This window comes from Phyllobates terribilis, unplaced genomic scaffold (genome assembly GCF_046119375.1).
Source record: "Phyllobates terribilis strain yellow unplaced genomic scaffold, ASM4611937v1 Scaffold_5__5_contigs__length_657084704, whole genome shotgun sequence".
Lineage (NCBI taxonomy): Eukaryota > Metazoa > Chordata > Amphibia > Anura > Dendrobatidae > Phyllobates > Phyllobates terribilis.
In genome coordinates, this window is record NW_027362765.1 from 63,247,446 (window position 1) to 63,267,471 (window position 20,026).

The 20,026-nt window shown below is 45.2% G+C and overlaps 1 protein-coding gene across 1 annotated transcript in view; it reads right to left on the reverse strand.

Annotated features, from left to right (window-relative positions):
• LOC141271992 (uncharacterized) overlaps positions 1-8,000 on the reverse strand; it is a 69,430-nt gene extending 61,430 nt beyond the window's left edge. The window contains exons 1-7 of the mRNA XM_073682262.1: positions 7,929-8,000; positions 7,573-7,721; positions 7,264-7,443; positions 7,056-7,179; positions 6,875-6,972; positions 4,125-4,206; positions 2,661-3,519 (exon numbers count right to left, since the gene is read on the reverse strand). Coding sequence (XP_073538363.1) covers positions 2,661-3,519; positions 4,125-4,206; positions 6,875-6,972; positions 7,056-7,179; positions 7,264-7,443; positions 7,573-7,650 — 1,421 coding nt within the window. The 5' untranslated portion in view covers positions 7,651-7,721; positions 7,929-8,000. The remainder of the gene's footprint in view (positions 1-2,660; positions 3,520-4,124; positions 4,207-6,874; positions 6,973-7,055; positions 7,180-7,263; positions 7,444-7,572; positions 7,722-7,928) is intronic.
• Between the last annotated feature and the right edge of the window lie 12,026 nt (positions 8,001-20,026).

Here is a 20,026-nt window from a genome sequence, read left to right on the forward strand (position 1 = left end):
GCCCCATCCAGGTCCCCATCTTGTGGCTATGTGCCCCATCCAGGTCCCCATCTTGTGGTTATGTACCTCATGCAGGTCCCCATCCTGTGGCTATGTGCCCCATCCAGGTCCCCATCTTGTGGCTATGTGTCCCATCCAGGTCCCCATCCTGTGGCTATGTACCCCATCCAGATCCCCATCCTGTGGCAATGTTCCCGATCCAGGTCCCCATCTTGTGTCTATGTGCTCCATCCAGGTCCCCATCTTTTGGCAATGTTCCCCATCCTGGCGCCCATCTTGTACTAATGTGCCTCATCCAGGTCCCCATCTTGTGGCTATGTGCCCCATCCAGGTCCCCATCTTGTGGCTATGTGCCCCATCCAGGTCCCCATCTTGTGGCTATGTGCCCCATCCAGGTCCCCTCTTGTGGCTATGTGCCCCATCCAGGTCCCCATCTTGTGGCTATGTGCCCCATCCAGGTCCCCATCTTGTGGCTATGTGCCCCATCCAGGTCCCCATGTTGTGGCTCTGGTCCCCATCTTGTGGCTCTGTGCCCCATCCAGGTCCCCATCCTGTGGCTATGTGCCCCATCCAGGTCCCCTCTTGTGGCTATGTGCCCCCTGTGCTGTTCTTCACACACATAAAATAGAAAAAAAAGATGATTCTCACCTGTCCTCCGTTCCCTCGGCGGCCTTCCTGCAGATGTGGCCCGCAGGCACCACAGAGTCAGACCCCTTGACGATCCCGACCTGGTCCAGGAGGAGCCGCCGACAGCAGCGCTGCATTGCCGCACAGAGACTGTCTCCCAGCACAGCATTTTCAATGTCAGCCGCCGGCCAATCAGAGGCCAGCAGCTGACATCTGCATATGGCAATGACGTCATACTCGCTGCGCCGACACGCAGATATCAGCTGCTGGCCTCTGATTGGCCAGCGGCTGGCATTGGAAATGCTGTGCTGGGAGACTGTCTCTGCGCGGCAATTCAGTGCTGCTGTCGGCGGCTCCTCCTGGACCTGGTCAGGATCATCAAGGGGTCTGTGCCCGCGGGCCGCATAAAGCAGCCTCAGGGGCCGCATGCGGCCCGCGGGCCGCGTGTTTGAGACCCCTGATATAGAGGAAGAAAATGCCCAGGTATAATGGACATCCGGGGTCAACAGGTAAAGTCACAAAAGGACACTGATCTCAATTTACAAGATACACCATTGGGCTCACCAATTATACATTGCTCAGATTTAATATAAGAGTGCATACAATAAAGTGCATAGTGCAATGAATATTGACCCACTTGGGTATAAAGGCACTCACAAATAAGAGTTATAGTTCTAAGCTGTTTATGTAAACACAGTGAAGCACATAATTATGTATATATATATGGAGCCCAATTATTAGGAAGAGATTACAGTGGTACCTATGAGCCCACATGTATGGCTCAATGTGTCATGTGAATCTAAGTGTCATCATGGAAAGGTAATGCTTCAATAAAGTACCTGTCCTGAAACAGGATGTGTCTGATGATGTCTCACACACCACATGGCCAGATAAGGTTGTAAAATGTTAAAATGACATTTCCTGGTGAATTGCATAGCTTTCAACCGTGACAAATGCAAAGTGCAAAAACGCATCAAAAACGCTACGTGTGAACATAGCCCAAGGTGTGGAGGAGTATTTTTGTTTTTGGTTATTTATTTTGCCTCATATACAAGTCATTACCCTGGAAAGGATGTTCCTTTACATATTTCCCAGGAAAATCCATTTTGGTTTTGTTTTTATATGTTTTATTGTGAGTCCGTAAAAGTGGCGTAATACCTCTGACAACATTGTTGACAGCAGTGACCTGGGGGTCAGAAATGCTTCCAGGGGCCTTACCCATGTTGTTCCCATGCCATTTGAACACTGTTCCCATCGATTTGGGCAATTATTAGGCCATCTGTCGACCCCCCGGGGGGGAGCCGCCTGAAAAATGTTCGAGTTTCCCATAGACTTACATTGGGCTCATTGCTCGGGTCGAGCACCCGAGTATTCCAATGTGCTTGACCCGAGGAACGAGCACCCGAGCATTTTAGTGCTCGTTCATCACTAATCCCTACTTGCATCTGTTTGAGATTCTTCATTGATTAATGATTGAATTGTTCAGCTACAGCAGCATAATACCCTGTTCACCATTTGTATTCTACAGGCTACTACTGCTGCATTGTATTTTTGAAATTTTTGGTGACTATTAGTCATTTATTTCTTGTGCAATACTGATCACCAAAGATAGCCTTTATTTAGCATGTTATATTTATTATACATCTCATTTATTCTGATCATGCTTTGGGATGGTTTCTGAAGTAGATGGGCTTCTAATCAGTGGATAATCCGACTGTAATTTTACTTGTATTTGATGTGTCTTTGACGTTGTTGTATGTATCTACATTAAATACAATTTATGTATTTTTTTGTGTATTAATGGACTACTGTTTACATTAGGTGATCACTGTATACTAGCGTACCTCATTTTCTCGGATACTCTCAATGTATATATGGTATGCTGCATGTTGATCCCACACATTGGATGGTGCCCTCCATATGTTTTATTTGATGAAAATGGCTTCTCCCCTGTTTGAATTTTCTAATGTGAAACAAGATATGATTTGTTATAAATACATTTCCCACATACTGAACAAGAAAATGGCTTTTACCCTGTATGAGTTTTCTGATGTGTAACAAAAATTGTTTTCCGATTAAAACACTTTCCACATTCTAAACATGAAAATGGCTTCTCCCCTGTGTTCATTCTCTGATGTCGGGCAAGATCTGATTTTTGAGTGAAACATTTCCCACATTCTAAACATAAATATGGCTTCTCCCCTGTGTGAGTTCTCTGATGTGTAACCAGATGTGATTTCTGTAGAAAACATTTCCCACATTCTGAACATGAAAATGGCTTTTTCCCTGTGTGAATTTTTTGATGTCTACCAAGATTTTCTTTCCTATTAAAACATTTCCCACATTCTAAACATGAAAACGGTTTCTCCCCTGTGTGACTTCTGTGATGTCCAACAAAGTCTGATTTCTGAATGAAACATTTCCCACATTCTAAACATGAAAATGGCTTCTCTCCTGTGTGAATTTTTTGATGTCTACCAAGATTTTCTTTCCTATTAAAACATGTTCCACATACTGAACATGAATATGGTTTCTCCCCTGTGTGACTTCTGTGATGTCCAACAAAGTCTGATTTCCGATTAAAACATTTTCTACATTCGAAACAAGAAAACGGTTTCTCCCCTGAGTGAACTCTCTGATGTCCAACAAAGTCTGATATCTGAATGAAACATTTCTCACATTCTAAACAAGAAAGTGGCTTCTTTCTTGTGAGGGTTCTTTGATGTTCAACATCCTTTCTGCCATTTTTATTGGACTTCACAGTATGCAATGAATCAGAGGATAGGACCTGCTGAAATGGCTCCAATGACAAATGTTTGCTGTTAAAATCTGGAGGTATATCACGGATAATGGCATAATCTTCATGTGTATCTGGTGTGACACAATAGTCTTCTGCCAAAAGTAAAAAGGAATTTATTATTTTTTCAATAACATTTCCTTGAAATAATATTATTAATACTATATTAATATTTCATAATATTTTTATACAAATTGTAAAAAGAATTATGAACTAAGACAATGGCAACAGCAATAAACCTCAAAGCAGGGACTTATAAATTATCATGTTAGGTCATCAGATCATACTTTCAGTTTTTTTCTTCTCTGTTGAAGCTAACTACTTAATAGGTTCATGTCTTAGTGTGACAGTCACCAATCTCTTTTTGTGAATTTTCCAGTGGAGGATATTAAAAGGTGCCTGTAAGTCAGTAACATTATCTGGCCATCTCATACACTCCCAGAACATTACCATTAGAGAAATACACTAAGCAGAGCTATAAACAGTACTGTGAATACAGAAGTATACACTTTGTAACAGCCGAAAAACTTGTTATGGCTCAGAAGGAGAGACATCTGTACAAAGTGATGTAAAATATTGAGTATTTGTGCTACATCTTTATCTGTTAAATCTATGTAGAAACTCTGTGTGAAAATACCCTAAAAACTTCAACATATGAGTAGAATCTGAGACTTGTCTGCATTTAGTGATCGCTACTCACCTGGGTGGTTATCTGTAGGAATCTCCTCTTTACATCGCTCTTCACCCCTCAGATATGTCTCTGTAGTACTAGCATCGTTACCCTAAAGTGAAAATCGCAGACAAATTAGGACATTTGGTGAAATTATTTTAAAGAACAAAAAAGATTAAATAGCTGTAGGTCTCATGTTTAAATCCCATCTGTTGGCTCCTAATTCTAACCAAAAAATATGTGAGAACATCTAGACAACGTCTATTGTCTATTATCCTGTCTTCTTTATCAAGTATAAAACATACACTGAACGGCTACATTATTAGAGAAACCCATCTAGTTGCAGGTTGGGTCTTCTTAGCCTTTCAGAAAATCAGCATTATGTCTGGTCATACATTCCACCAGGTGATGAAATAGTTACGCAGGAATATTGGCCCATGAGGACAGGATAGCTTCTCACAGTAGCTGCAAATTAGATAAAAGTAACAATGTGCTCTGCCTCATCCTAGAGATGTTTTAAAGAATTAAGATATGGGGACTGTGAAGGCTTAGAAAATAAGAAAATCTCACTGCCATGCTGAAAAAAAATCCATGAGTTTACGACCATTGTGAAAACATCTGCTATGAATTGATGATCTTGGTTGATCACAATGCTTAGTATCCAAACATCCATACACAGATATCAGAAGACCCAGCATGATCCAAGAAAACATCTCCTACCATTACTTCACCTTCACCAGCCTGAAATGTAGAATCCTGAGAAGAAAGATACCTACAGTACAGACCAAAAGTTAGGACACACCTTCTCATTTAAAGATTTTTCTGTATTTTCATGGCTATGAAAATTGTACATTCACACTGAAGGCATCAAAACTATGAATTAACACATGTGGAATTATATACTTAACAAAAAAGTATGAAACAACTGAAAATATGTCTTATATTCTAGGTTCTTCAAAGTAGCCACCTTTTGCTTTGATGACTGCAAACCAGATGGAATAGCATGCCGCTGCAAGATGCTGTGGTAGCCATGCTGGTTCAGTATGCCTTCAAGTTTGAATAAATCCCCAACAGTGTCACCAGCAAAGCACCCCCACACCATGACACCTCCTCCTCCATGCTTCACGGTGGGAAGTCCATCCGTTCACCTTTTCTGCGTCGCACAAAGACACGGTGGTTGGAACCAAAGATCTCAAATTTGGACTCATCAGACCAAAGCACAGATTTCCACTGGTCTAATGTCCATTCCTTGTGTTCTTTAGCCCAAACAAGTCTCTTCTGCTTGTTGCCTGTTCTTAACAGTGGTTTCCTAGCAGCTATTTTACCATGAAGGCCAGCTGCACAAAGTCTCCTCTTAACAGTTGTTGTAGAGATGTGTCTGCTGCTAGAACTCTGTGTGGCATTGACCTGGTCTCTAATCTGAGCAGCTGTTAACCTGCGATTTCTGAGGCTTGTGACTCGGATAAACTTATCCTCAGAAGCAGAGGTGACTCTTGGTCTTCCTTTCCTGGGGCGGTCCTCATGTGAGCCAGTTTCTTTGTAGCGCTTGATGGTTTTTGCAACTGCACTTGGGGACACATTCAAAGTTTGCCCAATTTTTCGGACTGACTGACCTTCATTTCTTAAAGTAATGATGGCCACTCGTTTTTCTTTACTTAGAATTTGTATTATGGCAAGAAAAAAGCAACTAATAGTCTATTCAGTAGGACTATCAGCTGTGTATCCACCTGTCTTCTGCACAACACAACTGATGGTCCCAACCCCATTTATAAGGAAAGAAATCCCACTTATTAAACCTGACAGGGCAAACCTGTGAAGTGAAAACCATTTCCGGTGACTACCTCTTGAAGCTCATCAAGAGAATGCCAAGAGTGTGCAAAGCAGTCATCAAAGCAAAAGGTGGCTACTTTGAAGAACCTAGACTATAAGACATATTTTCAGTTGTTTCACACTTTTTTGTTAAGTATATAATTCCACATGTGTTAATTCATAGTTTTGATGCCTTCAGTGTGAATGTACAATTTTCAAAGTCATGAAAATACAGAAAAATCTTTAAATGAGAAGGTATGTCCAAACTTTTGGTCTATACTGTATATACATGCTGCTTGCACAAAATTCTGACTCTCCCATCAATATGGTGCAATAAAAATCTAGGTTCATCTGACCAGACCATGTTTTCATTGTTCAGTGATATAATTTTTGTGCTTTTTAGCAATTTAGCAAACTGATTTTTTTTTCCTTCCGGTTTCCTTTACACAGCCATGGCACTGGAACTGGTCGTCTGCTGTTATGACCCATCTGACCTAAGGAACGACAAGTACATATAGAGGATAATTTGGACACCAGTGCTAATTTGCATAACTGTGCAGCTTCTGTTCATCGGATAAATTCTTGATCCCTTCCCCTTTAGTTAGTTACGTCCTCAGGATTTCCTTACATTTAATATGTTCTCTCAATCAGAAACCCCTTGGAATACTCTTATCACGTTTATATGTACAAACACTGGCTGATCTAGTAGTAATGACCATACCACATTGGAAGTCGCTCAGCTTGCTCTATTTTCCCATACTAATGTGAATTCACAGTGAATCTAATTTCTTCATTTTATGCTGCACTCCGGGGTCATTGGTCTTTTTCCAAATATAGAAGCTCCTATCAAGAAAGGGCCACTGTCTCTAATAAACTGGCCATTCAGTGAATAATACTGGTGGATAACACAAGACCTTCACAGTCTTCTACACATCATAGGGGAGATCTCATGACACCTTCTCTCCATCTACCTGATGATCCTGAGGAACATCGGGATTTTCTTGTTTACAGTCCTGTGGAAGAAGAGGACGGGGACATCTCTCTGGTGTTGTCCTCTCACTGGATAAAACTGTAGGAAACACATACAGGGACTGAATTTATTCTTTACATACAGATAATTATAGGCCGTGTGTATTTAGTCCCGTCTATTACCTGGTGATGTGAGGGGCTGGGGAACCTCCATCATGACGTCCTTGTACAGATCTTTGTGTCCATCTAAATACTCCCACTCCTCCATGGAGAAATAGACGGTGACATCCTGACACCTTATAGGAACCTGACACATACAATGATACCGTCATCCTCCCTGATCCCTTCATAGCGTTACTGTATAATGTCCCAGCATTCCCAGCAGTGTCACCTCTCCAGTCAGCAGCTCAATCATCTTGTAGGTGAGTTCTAGGATCTTCTGGTCATTGATGTCCTCATGTATCAGGGGGTGAGGTGGAGGCCCTGTGATTGGGCTCAGGGGTCTTCCCCATCCCTCAGACACAGGGGCCTGACAGCGCTCACTAGAGGTCTTCTTCACTACTGTGTAATCCTGGTTATGGAGAGACACATTAATAAATCTCACTACAGACATTTCCAGAGTCCTCACCTCTCCAGTTCTGTCCATCTGTTATTCCCATAGATAAGAATGATGTAATGTGACGTCATCAGAATCTCTCACCTCTCCAGTAAGCCGGAAGAGGATCTCTAGGGTGAGGTGTAATATCCTCTCCTCCATCTTGTCCCTGTCCCTATCCATCCTTGATGGTCAATCAGGAAAATTCTCTTATATAGAAGATCTCCACTGAGAGGATCTGATATTGTAGGGACCTGAATGGGGAGAAGATGACGATGTAACATCATAAAGATCCCAGGTAAGAAATCTCCGGAGCTGTTACCGGCTTCACATGATCACTACATCCAGTCATGGCCCCGTCCTACCCCCGGTATAACACACAATCACATTATAGTCACATACAGGGATTTATCACAGGCTCAGCACTGAGGGGTTAATAGTAATGGGGGATCTCCACATACCTCCACCTGCAGAGCCGCCACCACATATATGGCTGTTCTGTGCGCACAGGACCTGTGGTGATGTCACAGGATGGTGGAGTCAGGGGTCACATGATACACCTTACTTTCTGAGAAATTTTAGAATGACTCCTCCCCTCCATGTGACATCATCACAGGTCCTGGAAGCACAGAACAGTCATATCTGGGGTTGCGTCTAGATCGGAGTTGATCTTTTGTCATTAGCCTCCGCTCTTACAGTGTCCAGTTTATCAAAATCAGTTCTCAGACAGGGTGTTTAGCCTCAAACTGACATCATTCTGATGTTTGATTTTGATATCTGATCATGTCCTAAAATGGACACTGCTTACTTGCAGTCTGTGCATAAGTCTCAATGAGTTTTGGACAAGTTTGCACTGAAAATCATATAACCAAATACAACTTGTAGGTTTTCTCAACTGAGTTTATAGCTCAGTGGTTATTGCACTGGCTTTGGGACACAGAATTTTGGGTTCAAGTCCCATCAGTGAACAGTGACTTTTTATTATTATTATTATTATTACAGTTGTAAAAATCACTTGTCAAAATCACTTGTCAGAATCACTTGTCGGGATCACTTGCCAGTATCACTTGTCAAAATCACTTGTCAGAATCACTTGTCAAAATCACTTGTCAGGATCACTTGTCAGAATCACTTGTCGAAAAGAACTTGTCAGGATCACTTGACAGGATCACTTGGCAGAATCACTTGGCAGGATCACTTGTCAGGAACACTTGTCAGGATCACTTGTCAGAATCACTTGTTCAAATCAGTTCTCAGACAGGGTATTTAGCCTCAAACTGACATCATTCTGATGTTTGATTTTGATATCTGATCATGTCCTAAAATGGACACTGTACACTCTAGACTCTTCGCTGCTGAGGTGAGGAGATTGGAGCTGCTGGAGTGAGGGCCTCAGTAAATCACCTCTGTTGTAGACAGTTCAGCACTGACACCACTAGATGGCGCTGGTTCCAGGATCCTCATAGGCTATGTGCCCACGTTGCGGAAATGAAGCGGAAAATTTGCGCTTCATTTCCACATGTCCTTTCCAGGAAAAACGCATGCGGAATTTTGCAAGCCTTTTATCGCGCGTTTTTCACGCTTTTTCGACATGCGGAATTGCCTTGCGTTTTTTATTGCATTGAAAAGGCAATTCCGCATGCAGAAACGCAAAATTAATTGACATGTGCGGATTTTTGTGCGCATCAAAAACGCTGCGGAAAAATCTGCAGCATGGGCATAGAACTTGCAGATTCTCATTGGGGACCATGGGGTGCGGATTACCAAGCGTTTTACAAGCGTTTCCGCTGCGGAAATTCCGCATCAAATACGCTTGTAAAACGCTACGTGGGCACATAGCCATACACTCTGCTGTGTAGTCGCCTCTTCTGGCTTTTTGATGCTTTTTTATGGACTTGCTCATGTTTGTAATGGAGCAGGTCAGACAGGATTTTTTACACTGTTATATATTTTATGGATTTGGGCAAAATTCTTTTTTTTCTTCCTGATTAATAAAACTTACATTTTATTGTCTCTTTTTGTAATATAATACATTCCCCTTATCGCTGATTATTCAGTTTTACCAGAATGTGACTTTTCACATTTGTCCACCAGTCCTGTCCGCAGCACCGGCATTGTGAAGAGAGGGCGGAGCTCCGCAGGGAGAGGCGTAAAAGAGCGCCCCTGACAGTCACCATAATGTACAACTCAGAAGTGACATCAATTATTACAGGAATGTCCAGGGTCACAGGAGGACACTGCTGGTAATATATATATATACAGGAATGTCCGGGGTCACTGGAGAACACTGCTGGTAATATATATAGATATACAGGAATGTCCGGGGTCACTGGAGAACACTGCTGCTAATGCTAATATATATAGATATACAGGAATGTCCAGGGTCACAGGAGGACACTGCTGGTAATATATATATATATATATATATATATATATATATATATATATATATATATATATATACAGGAATGTCCGGGGTCACTGGAGAACACTCCTGGTAATATATATATATATATATATATATATATATATATATATATATATACAGGAATATCCTTGGTAACTGGAGAACACTGCTGGTAATATATACACTGCTCAGAAAAATAAAGGAAACACTTAAAAAACTGAATATTTACTCCATATAAATCAAACTTCTGTGAAATCAAACTGTCCACCTAGGAAGCAACACTGATTGAAAATCAATTTCACATGCAAATGGAATAGACAATAGATGGAAATTATTGGCAATTATCAAGACACACTCAATAAAGGAGAGGTTCTGCAGGTGGGGACCAAAGACCACATCTCATTACCAATGCTTTCTGGCAGATGTTTTGGTTACTTTTGAATGTTGGTTGTGCTTTCTCACTCGTGGTAGCATGAGACGGACTCTACGACCCACAGAAGTTGCTCAGGTAGTGCAGCTCATCCAGGATGGCACATCAATGCAAGCTGTGGCAAGAAGGTTTGCTGTGTCTATCAGCGTAGTGTCCAGAGGCTGGAGGCGCTACCAGGAGACAGGCCAGTACACCAGGAGATGTGGAGGGGGCCGTTGGAGGGCAACAACCCAGCAGCAGGACCGCTACCTCCGCCTTTGTGCAAGAAGGAACAGGAGGAGCACTGCCAGAGCCCTGCAAAATGTCCACCAGCAGGCCACAAATGTGCATGTGTCTGCACAAACGGTTAGAAACCGACTCCATGAGGGTGGTATGAGGGTCCGACGTCCACAGATGCGGGTTGTGCTCACAGCCCAACACCGTGCAGGACGCTTGGCATTTGCCACAGAACACCAGAATTGGCAAAGTCGCCACTGGCACCCTGTGCTCTTCACAGATGAAAGCAGGTTCACACTGAGCACATGTGACAGACATGACAGAGTCTGGAGACGCTGTGGAGAGCGATCTGCTGCCTGCAACATCCTTCAGCGTGACCGGTTTGGCAGTGGGTCAGTAATGGTGTGGGGTGGCATTTCTTTGGAGGGCTGCACAGCCCTCCATGTGCTCGCCAGTGGTAGCCTGACTGCCATTAGGTACCTAGATGAGATCCTCAGATCCCTTGTGAGACCATATGCTGGTGCGGTTGGCCCTGGGTTCCTCCTAATGCAGGACAATGCCAGACCTCATGTGGCTGGAGTGTGTCAGCAGTGTCTGCAAGATGAAGGCATTGAAGCTATGGACTGGCCCGCCCATTCCCCAGACCTGAATCCAGTTGAGCACATCTGGGACATCATGTCTCGCTCCATTCAGCAACGTCACATTGCACCACAGACTGTCCAGGAGTTGGCGGATGCTTTAGTTCAGGTCTGGGAGGAAATTCCACAGGAGACCATCGGCAACCTCATCAGAAGCATGCCCAGGCGTTGTAGGGAGGTCATACAGGCACGTGGAGGCCACACACAATACTGAGCCTCATTTTGACTTGTTTTAAGGACATTACATCAAAGTTGGATCAGCCTGTAGAGTGTTTTTCCACTTTAATTTTGGGGGTGACTCCATATCCAGGCCTCCATTGGTTAATAAATTTGATTTCCATTGATGATTTTTGAGTGATTTTGTTGTCAGCACTTCAACTTTGTACAGAACAAAGTATTCAATGAGAATATTTCATTCATTCAGATCTAGGATGTGTTATTTGAGTGTTCCCTTTATATTTTTGAGCAGTGTATATATATACAGGAATGTCCGGGGTCACTGGAGAACACTGCTGGTTTTATATATACTGTATATATACAGGAATGTCTGGGTCACTGGAGAACACTGCTGGTAATATATACAGGAATGTCCGGGTCACTAGAGAACAGTGCTGGTAATATATATACAGTACAGACCAAAAGTTTGGACACACCTTCTCATTTAAAGATATTTCTGTATTTTCTTGACTATGAAAATTGTACATTCACACTGAAGGCATCAAAACTATGAATTAACACATGTGGAATTATATACTTAACAAAAAAAGTGTGAAACAACTAAAAATATGTTTTATATTCTAGGTTCTTCAAAGTAGCCACCTTTTGCTTTGATGACTGCTTTGCGCACTCTTGGCACACTCTTGATGAGCTTCAAGAGGTAGTCACCGGAAATGGTCTTCCAACAATCTTGAAGGAGTTCCCAGAGATGCTTAGCACTTGTTGGCCCTTTTGCCTTCACTCTGCAGTCCAGCTCACCCCAAACCATCTCGATTGGGTTCAGGTCTGGTGACTGTGGAGGCCAGGTCATCTGGCGTAGCACCCCATCACTCCCCTTCTTGGTCAAATAGCCCTTACACAGCCTGGAGGTGTGTTTGGGGTCATTGTCCTGTTGAAAAATAAATGATGGTCCAACTAAATGCAAACCGGATGGAATAGCATGCCGCTGCAAGATGCTGTGGTAGCAATGCTGGTACATTCACACTGAAGGCATCAAAACTATGAATTAACACATGTGAAATTATATACTTAACAAAAAAGTGTGAAACAACTGAAAATATGTCTTATATTCTAGGTTCTTCAAAGTAGCCACCTTTTGCTTTGATGACTCCTTTGCACACTCTTGGCAGTCTCTTGATGAGCTGTTGCCTCCAATATATTCACGCCGACAGGGCTGCCTCCTCCACTATATATTAGGACACCAGAAGGGTTGCCAACTTGACTTTTTATTTATTTCTGGACAGTTTATCAAAAAATCAGGCAGGCAAAATTATTTAATGGACACATTGAAAAATCATAATAGATCAAATTACTGTAAATGATACACATCTACAGCCCTTAATTCTGATATGAAGACAATAGCTGAATCCACTGTAAAATTATGAGAATTACAGTCAAAATTATGTGCATAAGTTTCTTCTAAAAAAAAATCACGGACACCTTAAATATTTTTTTTACGGACCGGGCCAAAAAATTCCATATTTTTATGGACTGTCCTGAAATTTTAGGACGCTGGGAGGGTGGATGCATGGTGCAGCCCGTGCGCCACTGTTTTCAGCCATTTGGCTGTCTTGGTCCACGAGCCAGACAGGAACAGCCAGAGGGTCGTACTTGGCCTGCGTGCTGCACTTGGCCATGTCTGATGTACACCCAACTATGTACGAAAGATTTGAGTTACTGAAAATTAAGTGTCCTCCTTCTTGGCGAAGAGCCCGTCCTATGGAGCAGTGGGGGACCAGTAGTCAGACTCTTCGCAACTGACGACCCTTTAATAAAAATCTGTAAAAAAATGTTTTGTCCAATATGACTTGTACAATAGATCAGCTGTATGGGTCACAGAAAATGGTAAGGGTCTACCGAAGGCCAAGATACACTGTTGGGAAGTAATAAATTGGTTACATAAGCGATTATTGTCTTTTTATTTACCTTTCTTTTTCATGTAAATGCTGCTCAAGATAGGAAAGAATTCTTGTCAGCGAGAACTGAACGATTTAGCGCGGGTCTACTGGTGAGGACTTTGCTACAGATTGTTTCCCCAACAAATTGCAATGTGTGAACACACCCGGAGCTTTAGAAGTATAGAAATGAAACTTCAACCCATAGTTCTCAAACACTTTTAATAAAACACATATAAATAAGTCTTGACATATTTATCTGAAGTGTAATTATCTCATTTGTTTGGACATTGTGATAAATTACATATAAAAAAATTATAACAAAAAGGAGAAAGATATAAATATATTTATACATAAAAGTCTATAACAATGAACAATGTAACAAAATCAATACGTAGAACTAAGCCATGTTAGAGATAAGTACCGATGAAAACAAAATGCACGCGAGTGACAACCTCACGTGACTGATATCACTCTCTTCTCTGTGCAGACCAACCTCGCCACATGCAGCCCCATTCATGTGAGATCAACCCCTTCCCTACATAGCCCACCCCACCACATGCAGCCTCACGCAAATAACATTACAAACTACCCTGAGCAGCGGCCCTGCATAGTCTCACATACAGTTATGGCCAAAAGTTTTGAGAATGACACAAAAATTTTCACATGATCTGCTGGCCTCTGGTTTTTATTAGTGTTTGTCTGATGTTTATATCACATACAGAAATATAATTGCAATCATATTATGAGTACCAATAGGTTATATTGACAGTTAGAATGAGTTAATGCAGCAAGTCAATATTTACAGTGTTGCCCCTTCTTCTTCAAGACCTCTGTAATTCTTCCTGGCATGCTCTCAATCAACTTTTGGACCAAATCCTGACTGATAGCAGTCCATTCTTGCATAATCAATGCTTGCATTTTGCCAGAATTTGTTGGTTTTTGTTTGTCCACCCGTCTCTTGATGATTGACCACAAGTTCTCAATGGGATTAAGATCTGGGGAGTTTCCAGGCCATGGACCCAGAATCTCTATGTTTTGTTCCATGAGCCATTTAGTTATCACCTTTGCTTTATGGCAAGGTGCTCCATCATGCTGGAAAAGGCATTGTTGGGCGCCAAACTGCTCTTGGACGGTTGGGAGAAGTTGCTCTTGGAGGACATTCTGGTACCATTCTTTATTCATGGCTGTGTTTTTAGGCAAGACTGTGAGTGAGCCGATTCCCTTGGCTGAGAAGCAACCCCACACATGAATGGTTTCAGGATGCTTTACAGTTGGCATGAGACAAGACTGGTGGTAGCGCTCACCTCTTCTTCTCCGAATAAGCTGTTTTCCAGATGTCCCAAACAATCGAAAAGGGGATTCATCATAGAAAATGACTTTGCCCCAGTCCTCAGCAGTCCACTCCTTGTACCTTTTGCAGAATATCAGTCGGTCCCTGATGTTTTTTCTGTAGAGAAGTGGCTTCTTTGCTGCCCTCCTTGAAACCAGCCCTTGCTCAAAGAGTCTCCGCCTCACAGTGCGTGCAGAAGCACTCACACCAGCCTGCTGCCATTCCAGAGCAAGCTCGGCACTGCTGGTAGTCCGATCCCGCAGCTGAAACAGTTTTAAGATACGGTCCTGGCGCTTGCTGGTCTTTCTTTGGCGTCCTGGAGCCTTTTTGACAACAATGGAAGCTCTCTCCTTGAAGTTCTTGATGATGCGATAGATTGTTGACTGAGGTGCAATCCTTGTAGCTGCGATACTCTTCCCTGTTAGGCCATTTTTGTGCAGTGCAATGATGGCTGCACGTGTTTCTTTAGAGATAACCATGGTTAACTGAAGAGAAACAATGATACCAAGAACCAGCCTCCTTTTAAAGTGTCCAGTGATGTCATTCTTACTTAATCATGACTGATTGATCGCCAGCCCTGTCCTCTTCAACACCCTCACCTGTGTTAATGGATCAATCACTAAAACGATGTTAGCTGCTCCTTTTAAGGCAGGACTGCAATGATGTTGAAATGTGTTTTGGGGGTTAAAGTTAATTTTCTGGGCAAATATTGACTTTGCAAGTACAGTAATTGCTGTTAAGCTGATCACTCTTTGACATTCAGGAGTATATGCAAATTGCCATTACAAAAAATGAAGCAGTAAACTTTGGAAAAATTACTATTTGTCTCATTCTCAATACTTTTGGCCATGACTGTACAGTCCCACACAAGTGGGCCGCCATTCACCACACAGATCCCCAGCATGCAGCTCCATGAAAGTAACATCTCCACCATCCCCGCACAGCCCCCATGAGTGACATCACTCCCTTTCTTGCACAGCCCCCCAGCAAGCATCCTCACGCGAGTAACATCACCCCCTTCTCCACACAGGAACTCATCATGCAGCCCTATGCGAGTGACACTATCCCCTTCACTATGTAGCCCCATGTGAGTTGCATCACTTCCTTCTCTGTGCAGCCCCCAGGCCCTTCCCTGTGCAAACCCCGCAACATGCAACATTTCCCCCTTCCCTGTCAAAGCCCCCCAACATGATCCCCTTCCCTGCGCAAGCCCCGCAACATGCCCCCCTACCCTGTGCAATCCCCGAAACATGCCCAATTCCATGTGAAAGTCCCACAACATGAACCCTTCCCTGTGCAAGCTTCTCAACATGATCCCCATCCCTGTGCAAGCCCCCCACCATGCAACATCACCCCCTTCCCTGCACAAGCCCCCCAACATGATCCCCTGCCCTGCGAAAGCCCCCAACATGATCCCCTTCCCTGTGCAAGCCCCCCAACATGATCCCCTTCCCTGTTCAAGGTCCCCAACATGATCCCCGTCCCTGCACAAGCCCCCTACATGATCCCCATCCCTGCGCAAGCCCCCCCAACATGATCCCCTTCCCTACGCAAGCCTCCCAACATGATCCCCTTCCTTGTGCAAGCTCCCCAACATGATCCCCTTCCCTGTGCGAGCCCCCCAACATGCCCCCTACCCTGTGCAAGCCCTCCAACATGCCCCTTACCCTGTGCAAGCCCCTCAACATTCCCCTTACCCTGTGCAAGCCTGGCAACATGCCCCCCTTCCCTGTGAAAGCCCTGCAACATGACCCCCTTCCCTGTGCAAGCCCCCCAACATGATCCCCATCCCTGTGCAAGCCCTCCACCATGCAACATCACCCCCTTCCCTGCACAAGCCCCCCAACATGATCCCCTGCCCTGCGCAAGCCCCACAACATGATCCCCTTTCCTGTGCAAGCCCCCCAACATGATCCCCTTCCCTGATCAAGGTCCCCAACATGATCCCCATCCCTGCGCAAGCCCCCCAACATGATCCCCATCCCTACGCAAGCCTCCCAACATGATCCCCTTCCTTGTGCAAGCTCCCCAACATGATCCCCTTCCCTGTGCGAGCTCCCCAACATGATCCCCTTCCCTGTGCGAGCTCCCCAACATGATCCCCTTCCCTGTGCGAGCCCCCCAACATGCCCCCTACCTGGCGCAAGCCCTCCAACATGCCCCCCTACCCTGTGCAAGCCCGTCAACATTCCCCTTACCCTGTGCAAGCCAGGCAAAATGTCCCCCTTCCCTGTGAAAGCCCTGCAACATGACCGCCTTCCTGTGCAAGCCCCCCAACATGATCCCCTTCCCTGCACAAGGCACCCAACATGATTCCCTTCCCTGTGCAAGCCCCCAATATGCCCCCTACCCTGTGCAAGCCCCCCAACATGCCCCCCTATCCTGTGCAAGCCCCTTAATTGCCCCCCCTGCCCTGTGAAAACCTTCCAATATGCAACATGACCCCATTCCCTGTGCAAGTCCCCCAACATGATCCCCTTCTCTGTCCAAGCTCCCAACGTGATCCCCTTCCCTATGCAAGTCCTCCAACATGATCCCCTTCCCTGTGCAAGCCCCGTAACATGCCCCCTGCTCTGCACAAACCCCCCAACATGATCCCCTTCTCTGCACAAGGCACCCAACATGATTCCCTACCCTGTGCAAGCCCCCCAACATGTCCCCTTCCCTGTGAAAGGGCCAAAACATGCTACATGACCCGCTTCCCTATGCAAGCCCCCCAACATTATCCCCTTCCCTGTGCAAGCCCCCAACATGCCCCCTATCCTGTGCAAGCTCCTTAATTGGCCCCCTGCCCTGTGAAAACCTTCCAACGTGCAACATGTCCCCATTCCCTGTGCAAGCCCCCCAACATGATCCCCTTCTCTGTCCAAGCCCCCAACATGATCCCCTTCCCTATGCAAGCCCCCAACATGCCCCCTACCCTGTGCAAGCCCCCCAATATGCAACATGACCCTCTTCTCTGTGCAAGCCCCCCAATATGTGCCCCTTCCCTGTACAAGCCCCGTAACATGCCCCCCTGTCCTGTGAAAGCCTTCCAGCATGCAACATGACCCCCTTCCCTGTGCAAGCCCCCAAACATGATCCCCTTGCCTGTTCAAGCCCTCCAACATGATCCCCTTCCCTATGCAAGCCCCCAACATGATGCCCTTCCGTATGCAAGCCCCCAACATGCCCCCCTACCCTGCAGGCAACATGACCATCTTCCCTGTGCAAGCCCCCAACAAGCCCCCTACCCTGTGCAAGCCCCCAACATGCCCCCTACCCTGTGCAAGCACCCTAACATGCCCCCCTTCCCTGTGAAAACCCCACAACAAGCAACATGACCCCTTCCCTGTGCAAGCCCCCTAACATGCCCCCCTGCCTTGTGCAAGCCCCCCAACATGACTCCCTGCCCTGTGTGTGACGCTCACAGCCCTCCCTGGGAAATGAGGTTACTCGGAGCCAGGTCAGTGTAGGTGTCTCGGGGTTGCAGTCGTGGCCCAGACCCGGTCAGTGCCCAGGGCGGTCACATAAAAGATTTAATGGGCTTTCAGGGTTGAGTGGTATTTTCCGACTACGCCACCTACGGTTTCCGATGATGGAAACCAGCGCTGCTTCAGTCCACTGAGGCCGGTGTTACAGGCAGCTTAGATGGGACGGCTCCTCGCAGGCGGAGCAGGCCTCAGAGCAGTGTGAGGGAAGATGGTGGGTGCAGTGCCACGCAAGAAATAACAGGCTGAAGCGGGGTGTGAAGTCATCCAGGGTTTTTACTCACATTCAGATGAACTTTAGCCGCAAAGCTTCCCTCTGCTCCTCACGGCGTACTGCGGCCACTGGGAAGGGGGTCCAGCACTTTCCAGGTAGATCAGGATCACCTGTCGAGACCCCTCTGGTGTGTGTTCCTCTCCTTGGTGAGTTCTCCCACTAAGTCTTCTCCTGACTGTATGTGTGGTTAGAACTAGATGTAAGGCCGGGTCCCACTGGATAAACGCAGGTAGAAAGGTACAGGTGGCGTATGCCGCTCCGTCCGTATCCCTCCTGGGATCCACTAAGCCTCCGGGCTTTTCTGACTGAGACGTGAAGTAACAAAGTCAGATATCGGGGGCCGGTCACACCTCTTGCAGCAGGAGTCCCTCTGACTAGGCCAGAGTAAGAAATACAGGTGGCGTATGCCGCTCCATCCGTATACCCCTGGGATCCTTTTGTCTGCGGAGCTTGTCTCCTCTGTTCTCCTCCAGGCCTTCTTAGGTAGGGACCTTGACAGGGTAGAGACAGTGGTTAACTCTGACCCGCTCCTCGCCTCAAGGCCAGAGAAAGAAGATCGTGTATCTTCAGCCGGATGAGGCCTATTACTGAACTCTGGTGGGTGACCACAATCAGAGACGGAGACCACAATCACTGATGAAGATCACAATCAAAGACCTTCAACCTAAGATGGCCGTAGATTAAATATGAATTAGTAAGTGTAGCCTTAAAGTATGTCCTCCACCCTCACCCACTACATGGTTCCCCCTATCTTTGGTTCCCGCCATTTCCTATATCCCGGGACGGGGCAGCACCCTGGTGCATTTAGGCCCCCTTACAGGACAGGAGTGGTGTAGTGTTGAGTGGTGAAGTAGGGTCCCGAGAAGTGCTCCATCCTTACCTGGAAGAGGAGATACCACACCTCAAGTTGAGGTGCAGTACCCCTGTGGCGACTGAACCCTCAGGGGCGCCACATGTGCAAGCCCCCCAAATGACCCCCTGCCCTGTGCAAGCCCCCAACAAGCAGCTTCAGAATGACATGCAACCCCGAGTAGTCACATGATGCACTTTTTATGCCCCCAAAATACAATCTTAAACACTTACACTTAGTTCTATATGTAAAAAAATCAAAAGCCATGATTTCCATCTGTACATAGCTCCTGTATGCCAAACCTCAGTCCATTCAGGATCATGTGTACACAGCCTCAAAAAATCAACTCCAATCTAGACTCTACCCTACAGGTGAAGGTATATGGAGATTCTATACATGATAGTTTTCTGAGCTGTATAGCTAATCCTATCATGTGTAATACCAGGGGTGGGCAACTGATGTTCCTGAGGGGCCACATGAGAGACTGTGACTGTTGTGGGGGTCAAACCAATACTTCCCTAGCTGAAATTAATTATGCTCGATTTTAATAATAACATATTAATGATTACTATTTTATATTAATAGTATCACTCAATCATTTTGTGCAGTATTAAAGGGAACCTGTCTTCAGTTTTTTCGCTTATAAACCCTGCCAACCACCTTTAAGATCATGTGAATAGGGTTGCTACAACCCCTTTATATCCTCAGAGGTGCCCTGCATACCTCAGGAAAAGTGTTTTATCCTGCAGGTAAATTGCAGGGTCCGGTCTGATGGGCGCCGCTCCGTAATCTTTAAATGCTACCTCTTCTATCTGCATGTAAGTGGCTGA